Below are 16,658 nucleotides of genomic sequence, written 5' to 3'. Positions count from 1 at the left end.
GGCAGGAGAATGGCGTAAACCCGGGAGGCGGAGCTTGCAGTGAGCTGAGATCTGGCCACTGCACTCCAGTCCGGGCGACAGAGCGAGACTCCGCCTCAAAAAAAAAAAAAAAAAAAAAAGAAGAGTGGTGGGGATGAAGAGGTGACGGGGTGAGGGGCAGCCTCAGCTCCAGTCCTATTTCTGCCACCTGTGGGGCTGAAGGTACAAGGCCAGTGCCTTTGGGAGCTCAGTTTCCCATCTATAAAGCAGATACCAGATTTTACACCCACAGGTGCATGTGGGAAAGTGCTTGCAGCTGCTGAATATTTTCTTGACTCACCTGAAACAGACCTCATAGCCTGCCCACGGATGAGCTCAGCCCTCTGTTCATTTGTTTCCAAGGAGCCTTTCATGGCACCAGCCTTTGGTTCCCATTCATCCCCATTCCCTGGTGTGATCTGGCTTCCCCGGCAAGAGTTGTATCAGGGGTTGGGGCTCAAGCTAGCCTCTTCATGTCCCTGAATCACAGCAGAAAGTTGGGAAGGAAACTCCGGGGTCCTGGCCTTTCCCCTAGTCACCCAGAGTCATGGCGAGTGTCAGGGCGTTGTGCTTCACAGATGCCATGTGAGCAGCGGACAGGATGCTGGGCTGAGGAGCACAAGCCCTGCCCCACTCTGCTGTGAGTTTCCTTGGACAAGCTGTTTAAGCATTGTGGGTCTCCATGGCCTATCACCTCCTCTACCCACAAACAGGGACTGGAGAGGGTGACAGGCACAGGACACTTCTACTGGAAGGTCTAGAACAAATAAGTCATGCCTTCTTACTGCCTTTGTAAAAGTGGAATCTTAGGAGGTGGTATTCTTACTATGTTACTTTTTTTTTTTTTTTGATAGAGACGTGGTCTTGCTATGTTGCCCGGGCTCATCTAAAACTCCTGGGCTCAAGCGATCCTCCCATCTCAGCCTCCCCAAGGGCTGGGATTACAGGCAGGAGGCAGTATTATGAGGTAATTGAGGGCCATGTCATTGAAGTAAAAAAGACAAAAACAGGCCAGGCATGGTGGCTGAGGCCTGTTACCTCCAACACTTTGGGAGGCTGAGGGGAGCAAATTGCTTGAGGCCTGGAGCTTGAGACAACATGGGGAAACCCCATCTCTGCAAAAAATACAAAAAATTAGCCAAGTGTGGTGATGCCCACCTGTAGTCTCAGCTACTCAGGAGGCTGAGGTGGGAGAATGGCTTGAGCCCAAGAGGTCAAGACTACAGTCAGCCATGATTGTACCACTGCACTCCAGCCTGGGTGGGCGACAGAGCGAGACCCTGTCTCAAAAAACAAACAAACAAATGAATAAACAAACAAACACCCCCTCCCCCAGGTCCTGGATCTGCCACCCAAGCTGTAAGATGTTGAGTGAGTGGCTTCATCCCTCTGAGCCTCCGTTTCCTTATCCATAAAGTGCCTTGGGGATGGCATGAGAGTAAAGCATGCTAGACTCACAAAGCTCTTGGCACAGTTTCTGATACACAGAGAGCACTCACCAAATGATCATTGTTGTTTTCTTTATTATGATTATGCCAGATGTGACTATCTTTGCTTCCAGGAAAGTCTCTAAATCATAAGCTATGTGACACAAGGGAAGTGGGTAAGGGTGGGAAGCTGAGTGTGCAAGTCAGACAAAGCCTGATGTAGGCAACTCCTATCAGAGGTATGTGGCCTTTGTGGCTGGGGTCCTCAAAAGACAGCCACTGCCAGAAATCTGGAGACTGAATTGTCTGGGTCTCCAGAAGAGAGTCCAACCCCACCACACCTCTGCTCCTGTCCAAGGTGCTGAAATCCACCCCACATAAGTTTCTCCTAGTCATGTATAGCCGTTGAGTCACCTGGACCCTACCTTGTGGTCCTCCATTCAATGCCACAAATATACAGTGAGCATCTACTATATATAGCGAGTGGAAATAAAAAGGATTTAGATACGTCTCCAACCCAAGTTGCTCACAGCCATACGGAAGGAATTCAAGCATACACACTTGCCTTAGGATAGGTGAGAACAAAGGCTAGGGGATTCATTTTGCAATTTATTGAGTTTCAGTGACACCCACTTCTTGCCTTTACCCTTGTTTTTTCCTCTTCTGAAACGTTGGTACCCTCCAAGGTTGTGCCTCTCATACCTTTCTTGATCTGACCACAGCAGATGAGTTTTCCCCCAGGTATCTCTTTGTGTTCTCACTAACGTCATAGAGTCAGGAGGACTAACAATCAATTTCAGGGAGGGAGGGAGTGTGGGATATAGAGAGGAATCAGAAGGTTAGGAGGTCTCTGAGAAGAGAGGGAGCCACCTAGACAGGGGTGAGCTCCTTATCATATTTCTGCATGCCCTCGTCAGGGAGCAGGACCTCCACCGTGAAGCTGACCTTCTTGGCGTGCACAAAGCTATAGGTGTTGTCGAAGCGTAGGACATCTGGGGGACAGATGGAAAGATGGGCATTGGGCTTGGCTTTACACACTCCTTGTTCCACCCCCGGCCAGGGAAGAGGACAGGCTTGTATTCCCACTGGCTTTCTTTGCCAAGCTGGGCCAAGCTCCCACCACGCCTCTTCCCTTCCCCATGGGAACTGCCACCCCAAGCAGGTCCTGTAAACAGACATCAATCTCCTCTTGGCATGTGCCCAGGCCTGGCTTTACTGGCATGGAGAGCAATGGTCATTACATCCCATTGTCTCATACCTGGAGACACACATGACAGGGCTGTGAAGGCACGTATTTGGGTTCATCAGAGACCTCCCAGCCCCCTTGGATGAAGTGGGGTTCTGGAGCAGGCCTGCTGGACACTGTTTGTTTCCTCACAACCACCCCAAAAAGCAGTTGTTGGCTGGGCACAGTGGCTCACGCCTATAATCCCAGCACTTTGGGAGGCCGAGGTGGGTGGATCACTTGAGGTCAGGAGTTCGAGAGCAGCCTGACCAGCGTGGAGAAACCCCATCTCTACTAAAAGTACAAAATTAAGTGTGGTGGCACATGCCTGTAATCTCAGCTACTCGGGAGGCTGAGGCAGGAGAATCGCTTGAGGCAGGAGAATCGCTTGAACCTGGGAGGCAGGGATTGCGGTGAGCTGAGATTGCACCATTGCTTACACCATTGCACTCCAACCTGGGCAACAAGAGTGAAACTCTGTCTCAAAAAAAAAAAAAAAAAAAAAGAAAGAAAGAAAGAAAAAGAAAAAGCAGGCATTGTAGCTCCTGGCTTACAGGTGAGCAAACCAAGAGTCGTTCCCAGATTGGTCAGACTTTTGCCCAGGACTATGCAGCTACCTGGAGGCTGGGGCGGGACCCTGGAACCACACAGCTTTGCGGCTCTGCACAAGTTGATTTATTTTTCAGAGCCTCGGTTTCCTCATGTGGAAAACTACTCTATCACTTGTTGTCTCTATTCTGCAGTCCAGGTGCCCCCAATCCCTGCAGGGCCTGTGCATCTCTGGCTCCTGGTGCACAGTAGGTGCTCATGAATATGGACTGAGTGAGCGACTGTATGAATGAATGGTGCTAACCTAGGCTGTATGTCCCTGAATGGGGGAGGGGTGTTACTGCCCCTCTGTTTTCTTCTCTAAAGCATGGGACAGGTGGCTCTAGCCTTTCAGAGCCAGGTCTCAACTGGGGCAGACTTACAGATGCCACCCTCTGAGCAGGTGAGGCTCCCATCCTCAGGCACCATGTGGGCGTTGTAGCGCTGGCTGGGTAGAACCTCTGTCATCTCCCCTGCCCGCTGTCGCTCCCCCATCTTGGTCTTCAGGAAAACTCCGAAGCCGATGTCTGCACCGTCAGATGAGAACTGCCACCTGTCAGGGGGAGGAGGAGAAGACAGGTTGCTGCCCAGCCTGATGGGTCTCTGAGGGGTTAGGGCCTGTCCCTACCTGAGGACGCAGCCTGGAAACAGGATCTCGTATTCCACTTGGTGTGACGAGCCGCGGTTGATTTGCACCGAGTGCTCGTACTGAGTCTTCACCTGGTCCCGCACGTACATGGACTTGGGGATCTCCCCGCCATAGTTGATCTGCGGATATGGGATGAGATGGGCTTACTCCCCTCTCCTGGCCATTGTTCACGTTTCTCCCGCCTGAGACACTTTCACCACCTCCTGGAAGTATCCTCTTCATCCTAGCCCCACTCTCCCCCTTCCTCAAGTCTTCTTTGACCATCCAAGCTGGGTCAGTGCTTCTGCTGGGAGCTTCCCCTTCCAGCTCATCCCTCTGGGTTAAAATTCTCCCATTTCTTGTTTGCCTTTATAGCTGCTGAGAGCTCTGGAAGGGCGAGGGTTGTATTGACTAGCTTAACACCCAGTTCTTGGGGTCTCTCTATAGGTAATTGTGGATGAATGACTGGGTGGAAAGGGAACCCAACTTAATTCTTGAACCTCTCTTGTCCCAGGAAGGGCTCTTTGTACCTTGGTTAAACATTTGGGGTTTCCATCTGGGTCAGTCAGGGTGCCCCCAAACTGGGCAGGCAGTTCCTCAGGACTGATGAGTTTCAGCAAACCTTCCTTCCAGTTATCTGGGAGCAGTGGGACGCAAGGGAGGTTAGCAAGCATGGAGGGGACCAATTGGCCTCCCACACCCACCAGGATGACCTGAACTGGGGGAGAAGCCCTATAGGAGGTAGGCTGCCAGGGCCAATTCCCCAGTGTCCTAGGCCTGGGGCTATAGGAAGTGTCTTTCTCAGCATGCATTGCGGTGGAAATGTGTTTCCCACCTTGATAGATGAATCAGCACTTTCTATTTCTCTTTGAGACAGTGTCTCACGCTGTTGTCCAGGCTGGAGTGCAGTGGCATGATCATGGCTCACTGCAACCTTGACCTCCTGGGCTCAAGTGATCCTCCTACCTCATCCTCACGAGTAGCTGGGACTACAGGCATGTACCACCATGCCTGGCTAATTTTTGTTTTGTTTTGCTTGTTTTTTTTTATAGAGATAGGGTTTCACCATGTTGCCCAGGCTAGTCTCAAACTCCTGGCCTCAAATGATTGTCTCACCTGGGCCTTCCAACGTGTTGGGATTACAGTTGTGAGCCATCATGCCCAGCGTACAGCATTTTTTTTTTTTTTTTTTTTTTTTTTTTTTTGAGACAGAGTCTTCCTCTGTCACCCAGGCTGGAAGGCAGTAGTGTGATCTCAGCTCACTGCAACCTCCGCGTCACAGGTTGAAGCAATTCTCTACCTCAGCTTCCTGAGTAGCTGGGATTACAGGTGCCCACTACCACGCCTGACTAATTTTTATATTTTTAGTAGAGACGGGGTTTCACCATCTTGGCCAGGCTGGTCTTGAACTCCTGACCTTGTGATCCACCCGCCTCGGCCTCCCAAAGTGCTGGGATTACAGGCATGAGCCACCACGCTCAGCCAACAGCACGTTCTTGAAGATCTTCCAGTCATGAGCAGTGAAGCTAAGAGTTATCTAATTGCCTCAAGGAGACTTTAGAGCTCAATGACGTCAACAGCCTTATGGGATCGCTCTGTGAGTAAGTGGCGTACCCAAGTCAGACCTCCCAGTGGGGCATGGACAGCCTTGGGCCTTTGGAGGGACCCTCCCCACCTCCCTCTGCCTAATCACCATGACCATGTTTATTACTGTTCTTCATACCCTATGCAAAGCTCTAAGAGTTCTGGGTCCTGGCTGTTACCATGCCCCAGCCTTGTGGCTAATCCAGGCTACCCAGTCCCCCAACCGCCTCACTTTAGCCATGGGAGATTCCTTCTCTACAGTGGGATTAAGGGGAAGACCACAATGTCCCACACACCAGGGCCAAATGAGCAGAGTTGCATGGGGCAGAGGCTGTGGACTTAAGGCCTGGACTGTGCTGGTAACCCACACTGCTCTAGGCTTTGGAAGGCTTAGAAGACATGAGCCTGGATCCTTCAAACCAGGCCCTCATAGTCTATCAAGTTCCCCATCCCAGTGGAATTGGGTAGAGGCAGAGGCTCGGGTACCAGGAGGAAAGAGAAAGTAAGGATTTATAAGCTCCCCCTCACCCCTGGATCTTCAGTTCTCCTAATTCTGTGATCTGACTATCCTGCTTGGGAGAAGTTTTCCTCCAAGCCAGGGTTGTTGGTTTGGGTTTAAGAACTATTTCCCTTTTCTCTCTTTCTCTCAGCCTTGTAAACATAGCTCTCTCACTTGTAAACACAGCTATTTTCCTATTTATAAAATTAATACATATTATTATACAGTTTAGAAATCATAGACAATACAGGTAATAAAATTAAAAACCACATGATTTCTCACTATCAACAAATAAATATTTTGTTTTCTCTTCTAGAAATAAATATTTATTTATTTATTTATTTATTTTTTGAGACGGAGTGTCTGGCTGTGTCGCCCGGGCTGGAGTGCAGTGGCGCGATCTCAGCTCACTGCAAGCTCCGCCTCCCGGGTTCCCGCCATTCTCCCGCCTCAGCCTCCCGAGTAGCTGGGACTACAGGTGCCGCCACCACGCCTGGCTAATTTTTTGTATTTTTAGTAGAGACGGGGTTTCACCGTGTTAGCCAGGATGGTCTCGATCTCCTGACCTCTTGATCCTCCCGCCTCGGCCTCCCAAAGTGCTGGGATTACAGGCTTGAGCCACCGCACCCGGCCGAAATAAATATTTATTGTACATATATTTGTTTTCATAAAAATAAGATATTTTTAGTTTAATCTTATTTTAGTTTATGCTTATGAAGATAAGTTTATAATCTACTTTTAAAAACTTAATGACATTTCCATGGCATTAAATATTTACACATAGCATTATTTTTCATGATTGCTCCAGAATTCATCAAATGCATGCACCATTATTTATTTATCCAGTCCTTTCTTGTTGGACCTCCTTTCTCTGAATTGTGACTACTCTCTCTGCTCATCTGCCTCATCCTCTTCAGCCGAGGTTGCCTTTAGAAGCACTAAGCTTATGAATGTTGAAAAGAAACCGAGACTTATATACCAGAAAGTGACTAGCAACCAAACTGAAACCAATGAGGTGGTAGGTGTGGAGGCCTTGTCCACCAAAGGGGTATGGCAGGGAAAAGAGCAAAGGTAGCAGACTCTTTAGGGTAAAATCCACTTCACTGTTGTGAAGAAGGAGCCTCTGACTAGGTGATGTGTACAGTCTGTTGTTTTGAGATAGGATCTCACTCTGTTGCCCAGGCTGGAGTGCAGTGGTGTGAACACGACTCACTGCAGTTTCAAACTCCTGGGCTCAAGTGATCCTCCCACCTCAGCCTCCTGAGTAGCTGGAATTACAGGTGCGCACCACCACACCCAGCGAATTTTTAAATTTTTTGTAGAGATGGGGTCTTGCTATGTTGCTGTGGCTGGTCTCAACCTCCTGATCTCAAGCAATCCTCCCACCTCAGTCTCCCAAAGTGCTGGGATTATAGATGTTAGCCACTGCACCCAACCTAATGTGTGGAGTTCTAGATGGGGTAATGGGACAACCTCACTCCAAAGGTCATGTAGAGAGGTCAGGAAATTGAGCTGAAATTGAGTTGTGTTACTTACTTCCCAACACAATAATTTTCCTGCGAGTGTCCTCACTAAGGAATGGCTTCATGAGGTTGTAGCCCACAGGGAACAGTTTGGTAGCTGGAGATATAGAAGTAAGGATAATGGGAAGAAAAGAATTACATTGAGCAACTCCCTCCATAACGGTTATAGCCAATGATACAGAGGAGTCGTGACTAACCCTGGTCAGTTCCAGTATCTGTCCTGCACCGAGTGAACCATCCAACCAACCAGTTAGCCAGCCAACAAACAGCCAACTAACCAATCACACCATGCAATAATCAACCACCCATTCAGTCAACAAACCAGCCAAACATTCAAACTGCTAATCAGCCACCTATTCAGTCAACCAATAAACAAGCCAACCTACCACATAATCAGCCACCTAACAAATCAACCAAACAGCAAAGCAATCAGCCGATGGAACAGCCAGATAACCACTCAACTAACTGTGTTCTCTAGCCAGCCAGTCATCCAAATAACCAGTCAGCCAACCATCCAAATAACCAGCTAGCCAGTCATCCAAATAACTAGACAGCCGACTATCCAAATAACCAGTCAGCCACCATCCAAATAACCATCTAAGATTCAGCCAAACAACAAACCAGGCAACCAGCGAACCAACCTGCCAACCAGCCATCAAAACGACCTACCAACCAAAATGCCAACCAGCCACTCAATCAGTCAACCAAGCTAAGAACTAGCCAACCAAGCAGCCAGCCAATTCTCCAACCAACCACCAGTCAGTCAACTAGCCAAGCAACCAACTGGCCAGTCAACTGAACAACCAATCAAGCAACCAACGGATCAAGCAACCAGCCAATCACCAAACATCCATCCATCCTTTCATCTACCCACCAACCCAAACAACAATCACCCAAATACCTATGCAGCATCCACCATGGACCCAGGCCTGTGAGGGCTACAACAAAAGTGGAAGATCACAGCCCCTGCCTTCAAGGAGCAGAAAACTCAGCCAGTAAAGCAGGATGAGCACAAATAAAACAGCTGGAGATCCCTAAAAGGCAGCAAACGGAAAGGCGGCACCAGTTGCCAGTGCCAGAGGCAGTCAGTGCCAGAGATCATCATGGATAGGAGAAATAAGGGAGGATCCCTGGGAGAGCTGGGACTGGAGTTGCCTTCTCTTGCAGTAAGACCAACCTTAGAAGTTACCATTTATTGAGAACTTACTCTATACCAGGCATTCTAAGTGATCTGCATACAGCCAAGAAACCAACCTGCCTCTCAACAATCCTGGGACAAAGACAGTGTTATCATCCTCAGCGTACAGAGGAGGAAACAGAGGCACAAGTGAAGTCATTTGTCACACACCTTTCACAATGAGCATGAACTTCAGGGTCTCTGGGTAATTCTCTTCAAGGAGGCCAAAGAACTGTGGAAGCAAGAGAGATCCCTTCAGAGAGCACATCGCATCTTCTCCTACCTCCATCTCCTTTGCAATCTCCTGTTGGGAGGTTTCAGATGGCTCTGGAGGGTTTTCCTTCATGCCATTACCTCCACTGGCCTCTGAAGGGAACCTTCTCACCTCCAACTATTATAACCATACTCTAATAATAATTACGTAATAATCGTTTTTAGTAAATATTATAATAATTGCAGTATAATGACTACTATTTATTAAATGTTCACTATTTGCCAAGCAGTGTATATACACTTTACATAACAACTTGCTGAAGTATCTCTACACTGCTATCCCCATTTTGTAGGTGAGGAAACAAGCATGGAGAGGGTTTGGTGGAAGCTGGCACGTGTGGTCTCAGCACAGTGTTGTCCCTGAAACCCATTCTGTGGGATCTTCTAGGAAACATATTAAGGCCTTTTGGGGTTTGAGTCACAGTGAGGGAGGCCAGGACATTTTTTAAACTAAACCTTGGCTCTCAGTGAGCAGCTGGGTCACGGCAGGCCAAGCTGGTCATCAAAGCAAGTGGTGGGTGGCCCTGGGCCTTCTCCTCACCTCCTGGTACACTTCTACCAGAGGTTTCCAGAAGTGTTTCAGTCCCAGGCCCTCACAGTCAAATATCATCATGATGGTCTCAATCTTCTTCCCCAGCTGCAAGGATGAGAGCAAGAAGTAGTTCTGGGGTTCAGGGTGTAGGCTTGGGAGATGGTAACCCAAGTACATGACCCCTTGGGGCTTCTTCTAGCCCCAACTCTGTCCTCAGAGGAACAAGTGGACAAACCAATGAATGCATTTCCCCACTCATCCATCCAGCCATCCATCCACCCACCCACCCACACACCCCCTTATATATCAGTTTACCCATGAATTACTTGACCCATCCATCCATTCATATTGTCATTAATTTATTCATCCTCCATTTTTCCAACTGATATTTATCAAGCACTTTTGTGTGTGTGCTGGACACTGAAAGTGTCATGAATAATACCTAATAACCCACAGTTCTTGTCCTCAAAAAGTTCACTGGCTGGCTGGGGAGATGACAAGCAACCAGGTCATTTGGATCCTGTGATAAGTGCTGCGATAGGTCAGCACAAGAGCTGCAGGGATACAGAATGGTTATTTAACCCAGGTGGGGGACTCAGAGAAGGTGACATCTACATTTCAGACCTAAAGGACAGATAGGAGAAAGTCAGGGGAAGTTGTGGGAGGTAGGTGTGTGTGGTGGGAACCAGGGTTGTTCAGACAGAAGGAATGGCAAGGGCAAAGAAAGGCTCAGAGGGAATGGCAATAGCTACCATTGTTGAGAAACATGTATTAGGCCCTGTGCGCTAAACTGCATACCTGCATTATCTCATTTCGCTTTTGCAACCATTATTTATTAATATCCCTGTTTTATAGGTGAAGGAGCTGAGGCTCAGACAGGTGAAATGACATATTCAAAACACGGAAAAAACAAAACAAAACAAAACAAAAAAAACCCATCAACCAAGAATTCTATTCCAGGCCCAGTACAGTGGCTCACGCCTGTAATTCTAGCACTTTGGGAGGCTGAGGCGGGTAGATCACAAGGTCAGGAGATTGAGACCATCCTGGCCAATATGGTGAAACCCTGTCTCTATTAAAAATACAAAAATTAGCCAGGTGTGGTGGTGTGTGCCTGTAATCCCCAGCTACTCAGGAGGCTGAGGCAGGAAAATTGCTTGAACCTGGGAGGCAGAGGTTTCAGTGAGCCAAGATCACACCAATGCACTCCAGCCTGGGCGACAGAGCAAGACTCTGTCTCAACAACAACAACAAAAAAAGAGTTCTATTCCCAGCAAAAGTATCCTTCAAGAAACTGTCCTTCTGTGACTGTGACTTTTCAAGGCCACACAGCTGGTAAGCAACAGAGCTGGTATTTGACCCGAGAGCCCTCTGACTGCGGTTGTAGAGAACACAGGTGTGTTTCTGAGACCAATCCCCCCGGCAGCCTCACCTGCCCCCAGTCATCCGCCCCACCTGGCCTGGGCCTCACCCTCTCTGTCTGCAGGTCACACTCATGCAGGATGCGCTCACAGTCTCTCATCTTGGTCTTGAGCAGGTCCTGCTTGGTGACTGAGAAGAGCAGCCCCTTGGGATCAAGTGGCCCAATGATGTCATACCACACAGGGCAGCCATCACGGTCATAGCCACACAGGCCCCCAGGCATGTACTTCTGGATCACCTGGGCATGAAAAGATGCACAGAACTTGGCGTTACACATCTCCCTTGAGACCCACAGACCAGGCTGACCTGGGTGGTCCAAGCCTACACACACCATGGTATAAAGCACTGTCCCTCCCTGGAAAGTAGTGCTATTGTCTCAGGTGAGAAAGCTGAGGTCCTGCAGGGCAGGGCCTTGCCCACAGAGGGTAAATGGCAAAGCCAGGTCTCAGCGGGCCCCGGGGCTTCTAAGGTCTGCCCCTGATGTCTCCCATGTCCCTTTCTGTGGAGAAGAGTTGGGTTTAGTGACGGAGAACACAGATTCTGAAGGTTAACAGAGCTGGCTCAAAAACAGACACTGGCTGGGCATGGAGGCTCATTCCTGTAATCCCAGCTACTCAGGAGGTTGAGGCAGATGGGATCTCCTGAGGCCAGGAGTTTGAGACCAGCTTGGGCAACGGAGGGAGACCCTGTCTCTACAAAAATAAAATACATTAGCCAGCCATGGTAATACACATTTGTAGACTTGGGAAGCTCAGGTGGGAGAATCACTTGAGCCCAGGAGTTCAAGGTTGCCGTGAGCCATGATCATGCCACTGCACACCAGCCTTGGCAACAGACTGAGACCCCATCCACACACACACAAAAAAAGCAGATACTGCTGTTTCTCTACTGTGTGTCCTTGAGCAAGTGACACCACCTCTCTGAGCTCCATTCTACCTCCTCTTGTAAAATGGTTTGGATAATCCCTCACTCTTGGGACTGCTGGGGAAAGTCCCTGAGATAATGTAGGCAAAGCAGACTGCCCAGCTCAAGGTACATGCCCTACAAGTGAAGATGTGGCCATTACTTTACTAAGATGCCAGTGGTGGCACCATTCTCATCAGTGCCTTGATGGGCTCAACTTCTTTCCCACCCAGACAGGATGCTTTAGGCAATGCCCTAGGGGGCAGGGGCGCAGAAGCACAGGCTAACCGTGGTGGTTAAGAGCCTGGGTTTGGGGGGCCAAACAGGCCTGAGCATAAATCCCAGCCCTGCGTTGGGCTATGGGACTGTGGGCCAGTTACCTAATTTTTGCCAGCCTTCAGTGTCCTCATCCACAAAATGGGGACAATAGTATCCATCATTGTGATGATTAAAGAAGCTCATGCTGCTAACATCTTAACCTAGGCCTGGACCTCGCAAGCCCCCAGGAAACATGCATTATTACTATAGGAAAGGAGACTGTGGGCCTGCGGGTTCCACATGCCTCTCAGCCTTGCTGCCCCTCATTCATGGTCCCCAGTGACCTTAAGCGGTATGTCCATGAAAGACTGAGGTGTTTGGCGGTGTTGGCTCACCTCTGGGGGCTGCCAATCAAGGATATGATCAATATCCATGGTCTTCCGGAATTCCATGTACTGAAAGGGAAATGAGTGGTAAGACCCCACTGGGCTCCCAGCGCCCTGAGAGCGGGGATGGAAGGAGGGGCTTGAGACATGGATTGCCCCCGACAAAACCCCTCCATAAATTTCCAGAGTGGATGGGTCTCACCTTGCGGAGCATAGCCTCCGACTTCTGCAAGTCAAAATCCCGAGCTGTGGGAAAACAGAAGGAAGGTGTGAGGCAGGAAAGATGCCTTGTCTTGCTCCTGGCCAGTGGGAGCTATGGAGGACGCTGGGGGCTAGGGTAAGACCTCGCTCCCCTACCCCCTTCCCTCCTCTGGACCTGAACATGTGAAGCAAGATTGTGTGGATGGCCCCTGAGAGCCATGAGACACTCTGGATCAGTTGAGACCAGGCCCCTCTTGATGCCCCCTTATCCCAACCTCTCCCATCTCTGCCCTCACCTCGGAGCCAGCGTAGAAGGAAATAATCATCAGGGTTGGGCAGGGCGGGAAGCACATCCTGGACATTTTCTCTAAACTGGCAAGAGAAATGCTAGTTAAAGTGGCTCTCTCACGTTGAGCCTTGGCCTCCAGACTCAAAGACTGTTTTCATAACCTCTCCTTTCCTCCCACATGCAAAATGGCCCACATTGATAAAAGGATGGATTAATGGTTGAATAGAAGGAGAGATGGATCACTGGATAGGTGGATGAATGGGAAGATAGATGGATTAATAAATGGTTAGAAAGAAGAACAGATGGGTGAGTGGGTAGGTAGATGAAAAGAGGAAGAAGAAATGAATGGATGGATGGATGGATAGATGGATGAGTGGGTGGGTGGATAAGTCAGTGAATGGACAGAGGAGAGATGGGTGGGTGATGGAGAGAAGGAAAGATGGATAGGTGGATGGGTGGGTAGGAAGATGGATGTGTGAATGAAAGAAAGGATAAACAGGCCAGGTATGGTGGCTCATGCCTGTAATCCCAGCGCTTTGGGAGGCTGAGGTTGGTGGATCACCTGAGGTCAGGAGTTTGAGACCAGCCTGGCCAACATGGTGAAAACACATCTCTACTAAAAATAAAAAAATTAGCTGGGTGTGGTGGCGCACGTCTGTAATCCCAGCTACCCAGGAGGCCGAGGCAGAATTGCTTGAACCTGGGAGATGGAGGCTGCAGTGAGCTGAGATCGCTCCCTAGCCCTCCAGCCTAGATGACAGAGCAAGACTCTATCTCAAAAAAAAAAAAAAAAAAAAAAAAAAAAAAAGAAGAAGAAGAAGGAGAAGGAGAAGGAGAAGAAGAAGAAGGGATAAATAATTGGGTGGGTGAATACGTAGATTGGAGTTTGGATGCACTCTTAGTTTCCTCCATGTGTTAGCCCTCAAAACATCTGCTTTTTTTCATCCCATCTTCTATTAAAACATGGTTAGTAACTATATGTCCTCTTCCTTCTTTAGCTCTTTGAATGACAACACTTTCTGCTCTGTCTCTCGGGCTTTTACAGTTTGGTCATCTTTCAGGATCCCAAGGAGAAAGGGGTTAAAGGGCAGACCAGCAGCATCTTTCAAGTCCTACCTATGGTGCCTGGGAGAGAGGAAGTGGGGTGCCTGGCTGCCAGGTAAACCTCTCTGGTTCTGGTTCCTGGATGAGAAGAAGTCAGGCTCGACCTTGGGTGGGTACCACCCACGCTATTGCCTGGAATTGGTGCTAGTCCCTCAACCCCCGCCCTGGACAGGGTTGATATCACTGGGCACTGTGGGGCTTGACCCTTTGGGAGGTAACACCAAAGAGACAATGTCAAGGACATGCTGAATCAACTGAGTGGGGCAGGGTTCCAGCCACTCCTTTCCACCCCCCAGCCCCTTTCCCCTGGTCTTCCGGAACTCCAGGGGGAGGGGCTCTCACCTTGGCCAGGGTCTCTGCCTGTTTGGGGCTCAGGTCTCCGACTCGGCCACTCATGGTGCTGGCTGAGGCTTGAGGAGTGGCGGCCACTACAGGCAAGAGGCCAAGCCTAGTTTGTCAGCCCTGACCCAGCTGGGTCCTTTTGCTCCCACTCCTGGGCGTGGCTCCAAGTGCCTCCTCATTGGCCAACTGTTTAAATTGCACATTACATAATTGGGATTAAGTGAGGTCCCGTGCTTGGCTTGGGGACAGATCTGGAGGGGCAGGCAGGCGTGGAGCATGTGCCAAATGTCCCCTGCCAGGAGGAGGCAGCTGGGAGGAAGGGAGGCTGGCCTCCCGTGACCTTGGAGCCCAGGGTGAGTGCCTGTAGAACCCGCTGACCCTCCCAGGCCTCCAGTGACCACTGCCCTGAAGAAGGGGGAGTTTCAGGGAAATGAGGACCACGCCTTGTGGGTACCCTTTCTCCCTGAGACCCAGTCTTCACACACTTAGGATTCTGCAGAGATCACCCCCCTCTACCCAGCTCTGACAGGGTAGGATTCTGAGGCTTGGCCGGTGTAGTAAACAGTTCATTCACTTTGTTGGGGGTGGGAGGCCCTGGTCCTTCTTTTGTAACAAATGTCCACAGTCAAGAGGACAGATGGCATCTTTTGAATGTCACTTGCTTCATTTATAAAATGGGGCTGTTAATGCTTGTCCTGCCCTCCTTCTGTGGTTGGAGGGAAGATCTAATGAGACATAGGGACTGTCAAGGGTTGTGTGCATCTAAGGGATACTCCCCTTCAGCTCTCCTGGTACCCCCGGGAGCTGTAAGCTTCAGCTCCAGGAAGGGAGAGACCCTGTTATCCATGACTCCCTCTGAAGAAACCATCAGCTTGAGACTGCAGCATGGCCATATGGCTGCATGGCCACATCTCCGCCTTGAAGGGGTCTGCATGGGTTGAAACCACCCTGGGCTAGCCTCGGCCCCAGCAGCTGGGCTAGCCCACACCATTCTGCCTAGGACTTTTCTAGGTCCCCTACTCCTGGGGCATCCTGGGTACCTACCCTTGAGCTACAATGGGCCTCTATTCTGGGCTAACCCAGGGTCTCTTTAGGTTAGTAGATGTTGGTCAGTATCAGACACCTTCTCAGGGACATCTTCCTTGCTCTGGGGTGCTGATAGAGTTGGATCCGGAAGAAGGCAGGGCTGACGCTGGCCATTTCCCTCCACCTGGGGGGCCCGTGGCATGTACTCAGGAACAGTTAGGTAACTCTCCACACCCCAGCCCTACCCCATTTCACATTCCAGCCTCAATTTCTGCAAAGCCCCAGCTGTCTACACCCACTTCCTGCCAGGCCAGTAATGTACAGAGATTGGGTTCCTCCACTGCCCTCTCCCGAGTCACTAATCCTGCCCATTTCTCACCAGTCTCCTTTCTCACCCTAATCCCTATAAGGTGAGGTGTGCTAGTTACTTCTGGGGGCATCAGAGACTGCAAAGGAGAGCCAGGAGGGAGGGTTGGGGGTCTCCTCGGGAGTTGTAAGCCTTCACACTGAGCTCTTTTCCTGACCCAGACCACAAATTTGTCAAGCACCTTGCTATGTTCACAAATCCTCATCAGCCACAGTGCCACTCCATAGAACTTTCTGTGACGGTAGACATTTTCTGTCTGGGGTGTCCTGTTAGACATATCTGGTAGCCACTGGTTACATGTGAAATATCGTTAGCGTGACTGTGGAACTGAAGTTTTAATTGAACTGGATTTTGATACATTTTACTTTAAATTATTCAATCTGACTAGTGGCTACCATACTGGATGGTGCAGGTGGACCATATTTCTTTTATTTTGTTTTATTTTATTTTTGAGACAGGGTCTCACTCTGTTGCCCAGGCTGGAGTGCAGTGGCATGATCTCGGTTCACTACAGCCTCGACCTCCCCAGGCTCAATCAATCCTCCCACTTCAGCTCCCCAAGTAGCCTGGACTGTAGGTACATTCTACCACGCCCTACTAATTTCTTGTGTTTTTTGTAGAGATGGGGTCTCATTACATGCATTACCTTATTTTGGCCTGGTGCGGTGGCTCACACGTGTAAACCCAGCACTTTGGGAGGCTGAGGCAGGCGGATCACCTGAGGTCAGGAGTTCCAGACCAGCCTAGCCAACATGGCAAAACGCTGTCTACTAAAAATACAAAAATTAGCTGGGCATGATGGCAGGTGCCTGTAATCCCAGTTACTCAGGAGGCTGAGGCAGGAGAATGGCTTGAACCTGGGAGACAGAGGTTGCAGTGAACCAAG

At 49.7% G+C, this 16,658-nt stretch overlaps 1 protein-coding gene across 2 annotated transcripts; it reads right to left on the bottom strand.

Moving 5' to 3' along the window:
- Positions 1-1,526: 1,526 nt before the first annotated feature.
- Positions 1,527-14,522, bottom strand: SEC14L3 (SEC14 like lipid binding 3). 2 transcript variants are annotated; one of them, XM_010359583.2, is made up of 12 exons: positions 14,380-14,522; positions 12,941-13,016; positions 12,646-12,689; positions 12,453-12,512; positions 10,946-11,134; positions 9,484-9,579; positions 8,841-8,901; positions 7,506-7,589; positions 4,417-4,523; positions 3,887-4,026; positions 3,642-3,811; positions 1,527-2,437 (listed from the first exon to the last, which is right to left on the bottom strand). In XM_010359583.2, the coding sequence occupies exons 1-12, from the start codon at positions 14,431-14,433 to the stop codon at positions 2,316-2,318; spliced, it is 1,203 nt and encodes a 400-aa protein (XP_010357885.2). In that variant the 5' UTR covers positions 14,434-14,522; the 3' UTR covers positions 1,527-2,315. The 2 variants fall into 2 exon arrangements, with proteins under 2 accessions (XP_010357885.2, XP_010357886.2); XM_010359584.2 differs by lacking the exons at positions 12,453-12,512; positions 12,941-13,016; positions 14,380-14,522 and having other exon boundaries at positions 2,316-2,437; positions 12,646-12,657.
- Positions 14,523-16,658: the final 2,136 nt, after the last annotated feature.

The sequence above is a fragment of the Rhinopithecus roxellana genome, chromosome 13 (assembly GCF_007565055.1).
Source record: "Rhinopithecus roxellana isolate Shanxi Qingling chromosome 13, ASM756505v1, whole genome shotgun sequence".
Classification (NCBI taxonomy): Eukaryota; Metazoa; Chordata; class Mammalia; order Primates; family Cercopithecidae; genus Rhinopithecus; species Rhinopithecus roxellana.
The sequence above is the reverse complement of the archived record's forward strand: the minus strand, read 5'-3'. Positions and strand labels throughout refer to the sequence as shown.

Coding starts and splice junctions, on each gene's coding strand:
- SEC14L3 (XM_010359583.2), bottom strand. CDS start 14,433: ATGAGTGGCCGAGTCGGAGACCTGAGCCCCAAACAGGCAGAGACCCTG. Junction 9,580..10,945: donor GTGACCTGCAGACAGAGAGG/GTGAGGCCCAGG, acceptor TCATCCTTGCAG/CTGGGGAAGAAGATTGAGAC. Junction 4,027..4,416: donor ACCCCAAATGTTTAACCAAG/GTACAAAGAGCC, acceptor CCATATCCGCAG/ATCAACTATGGCGGGGAGAT.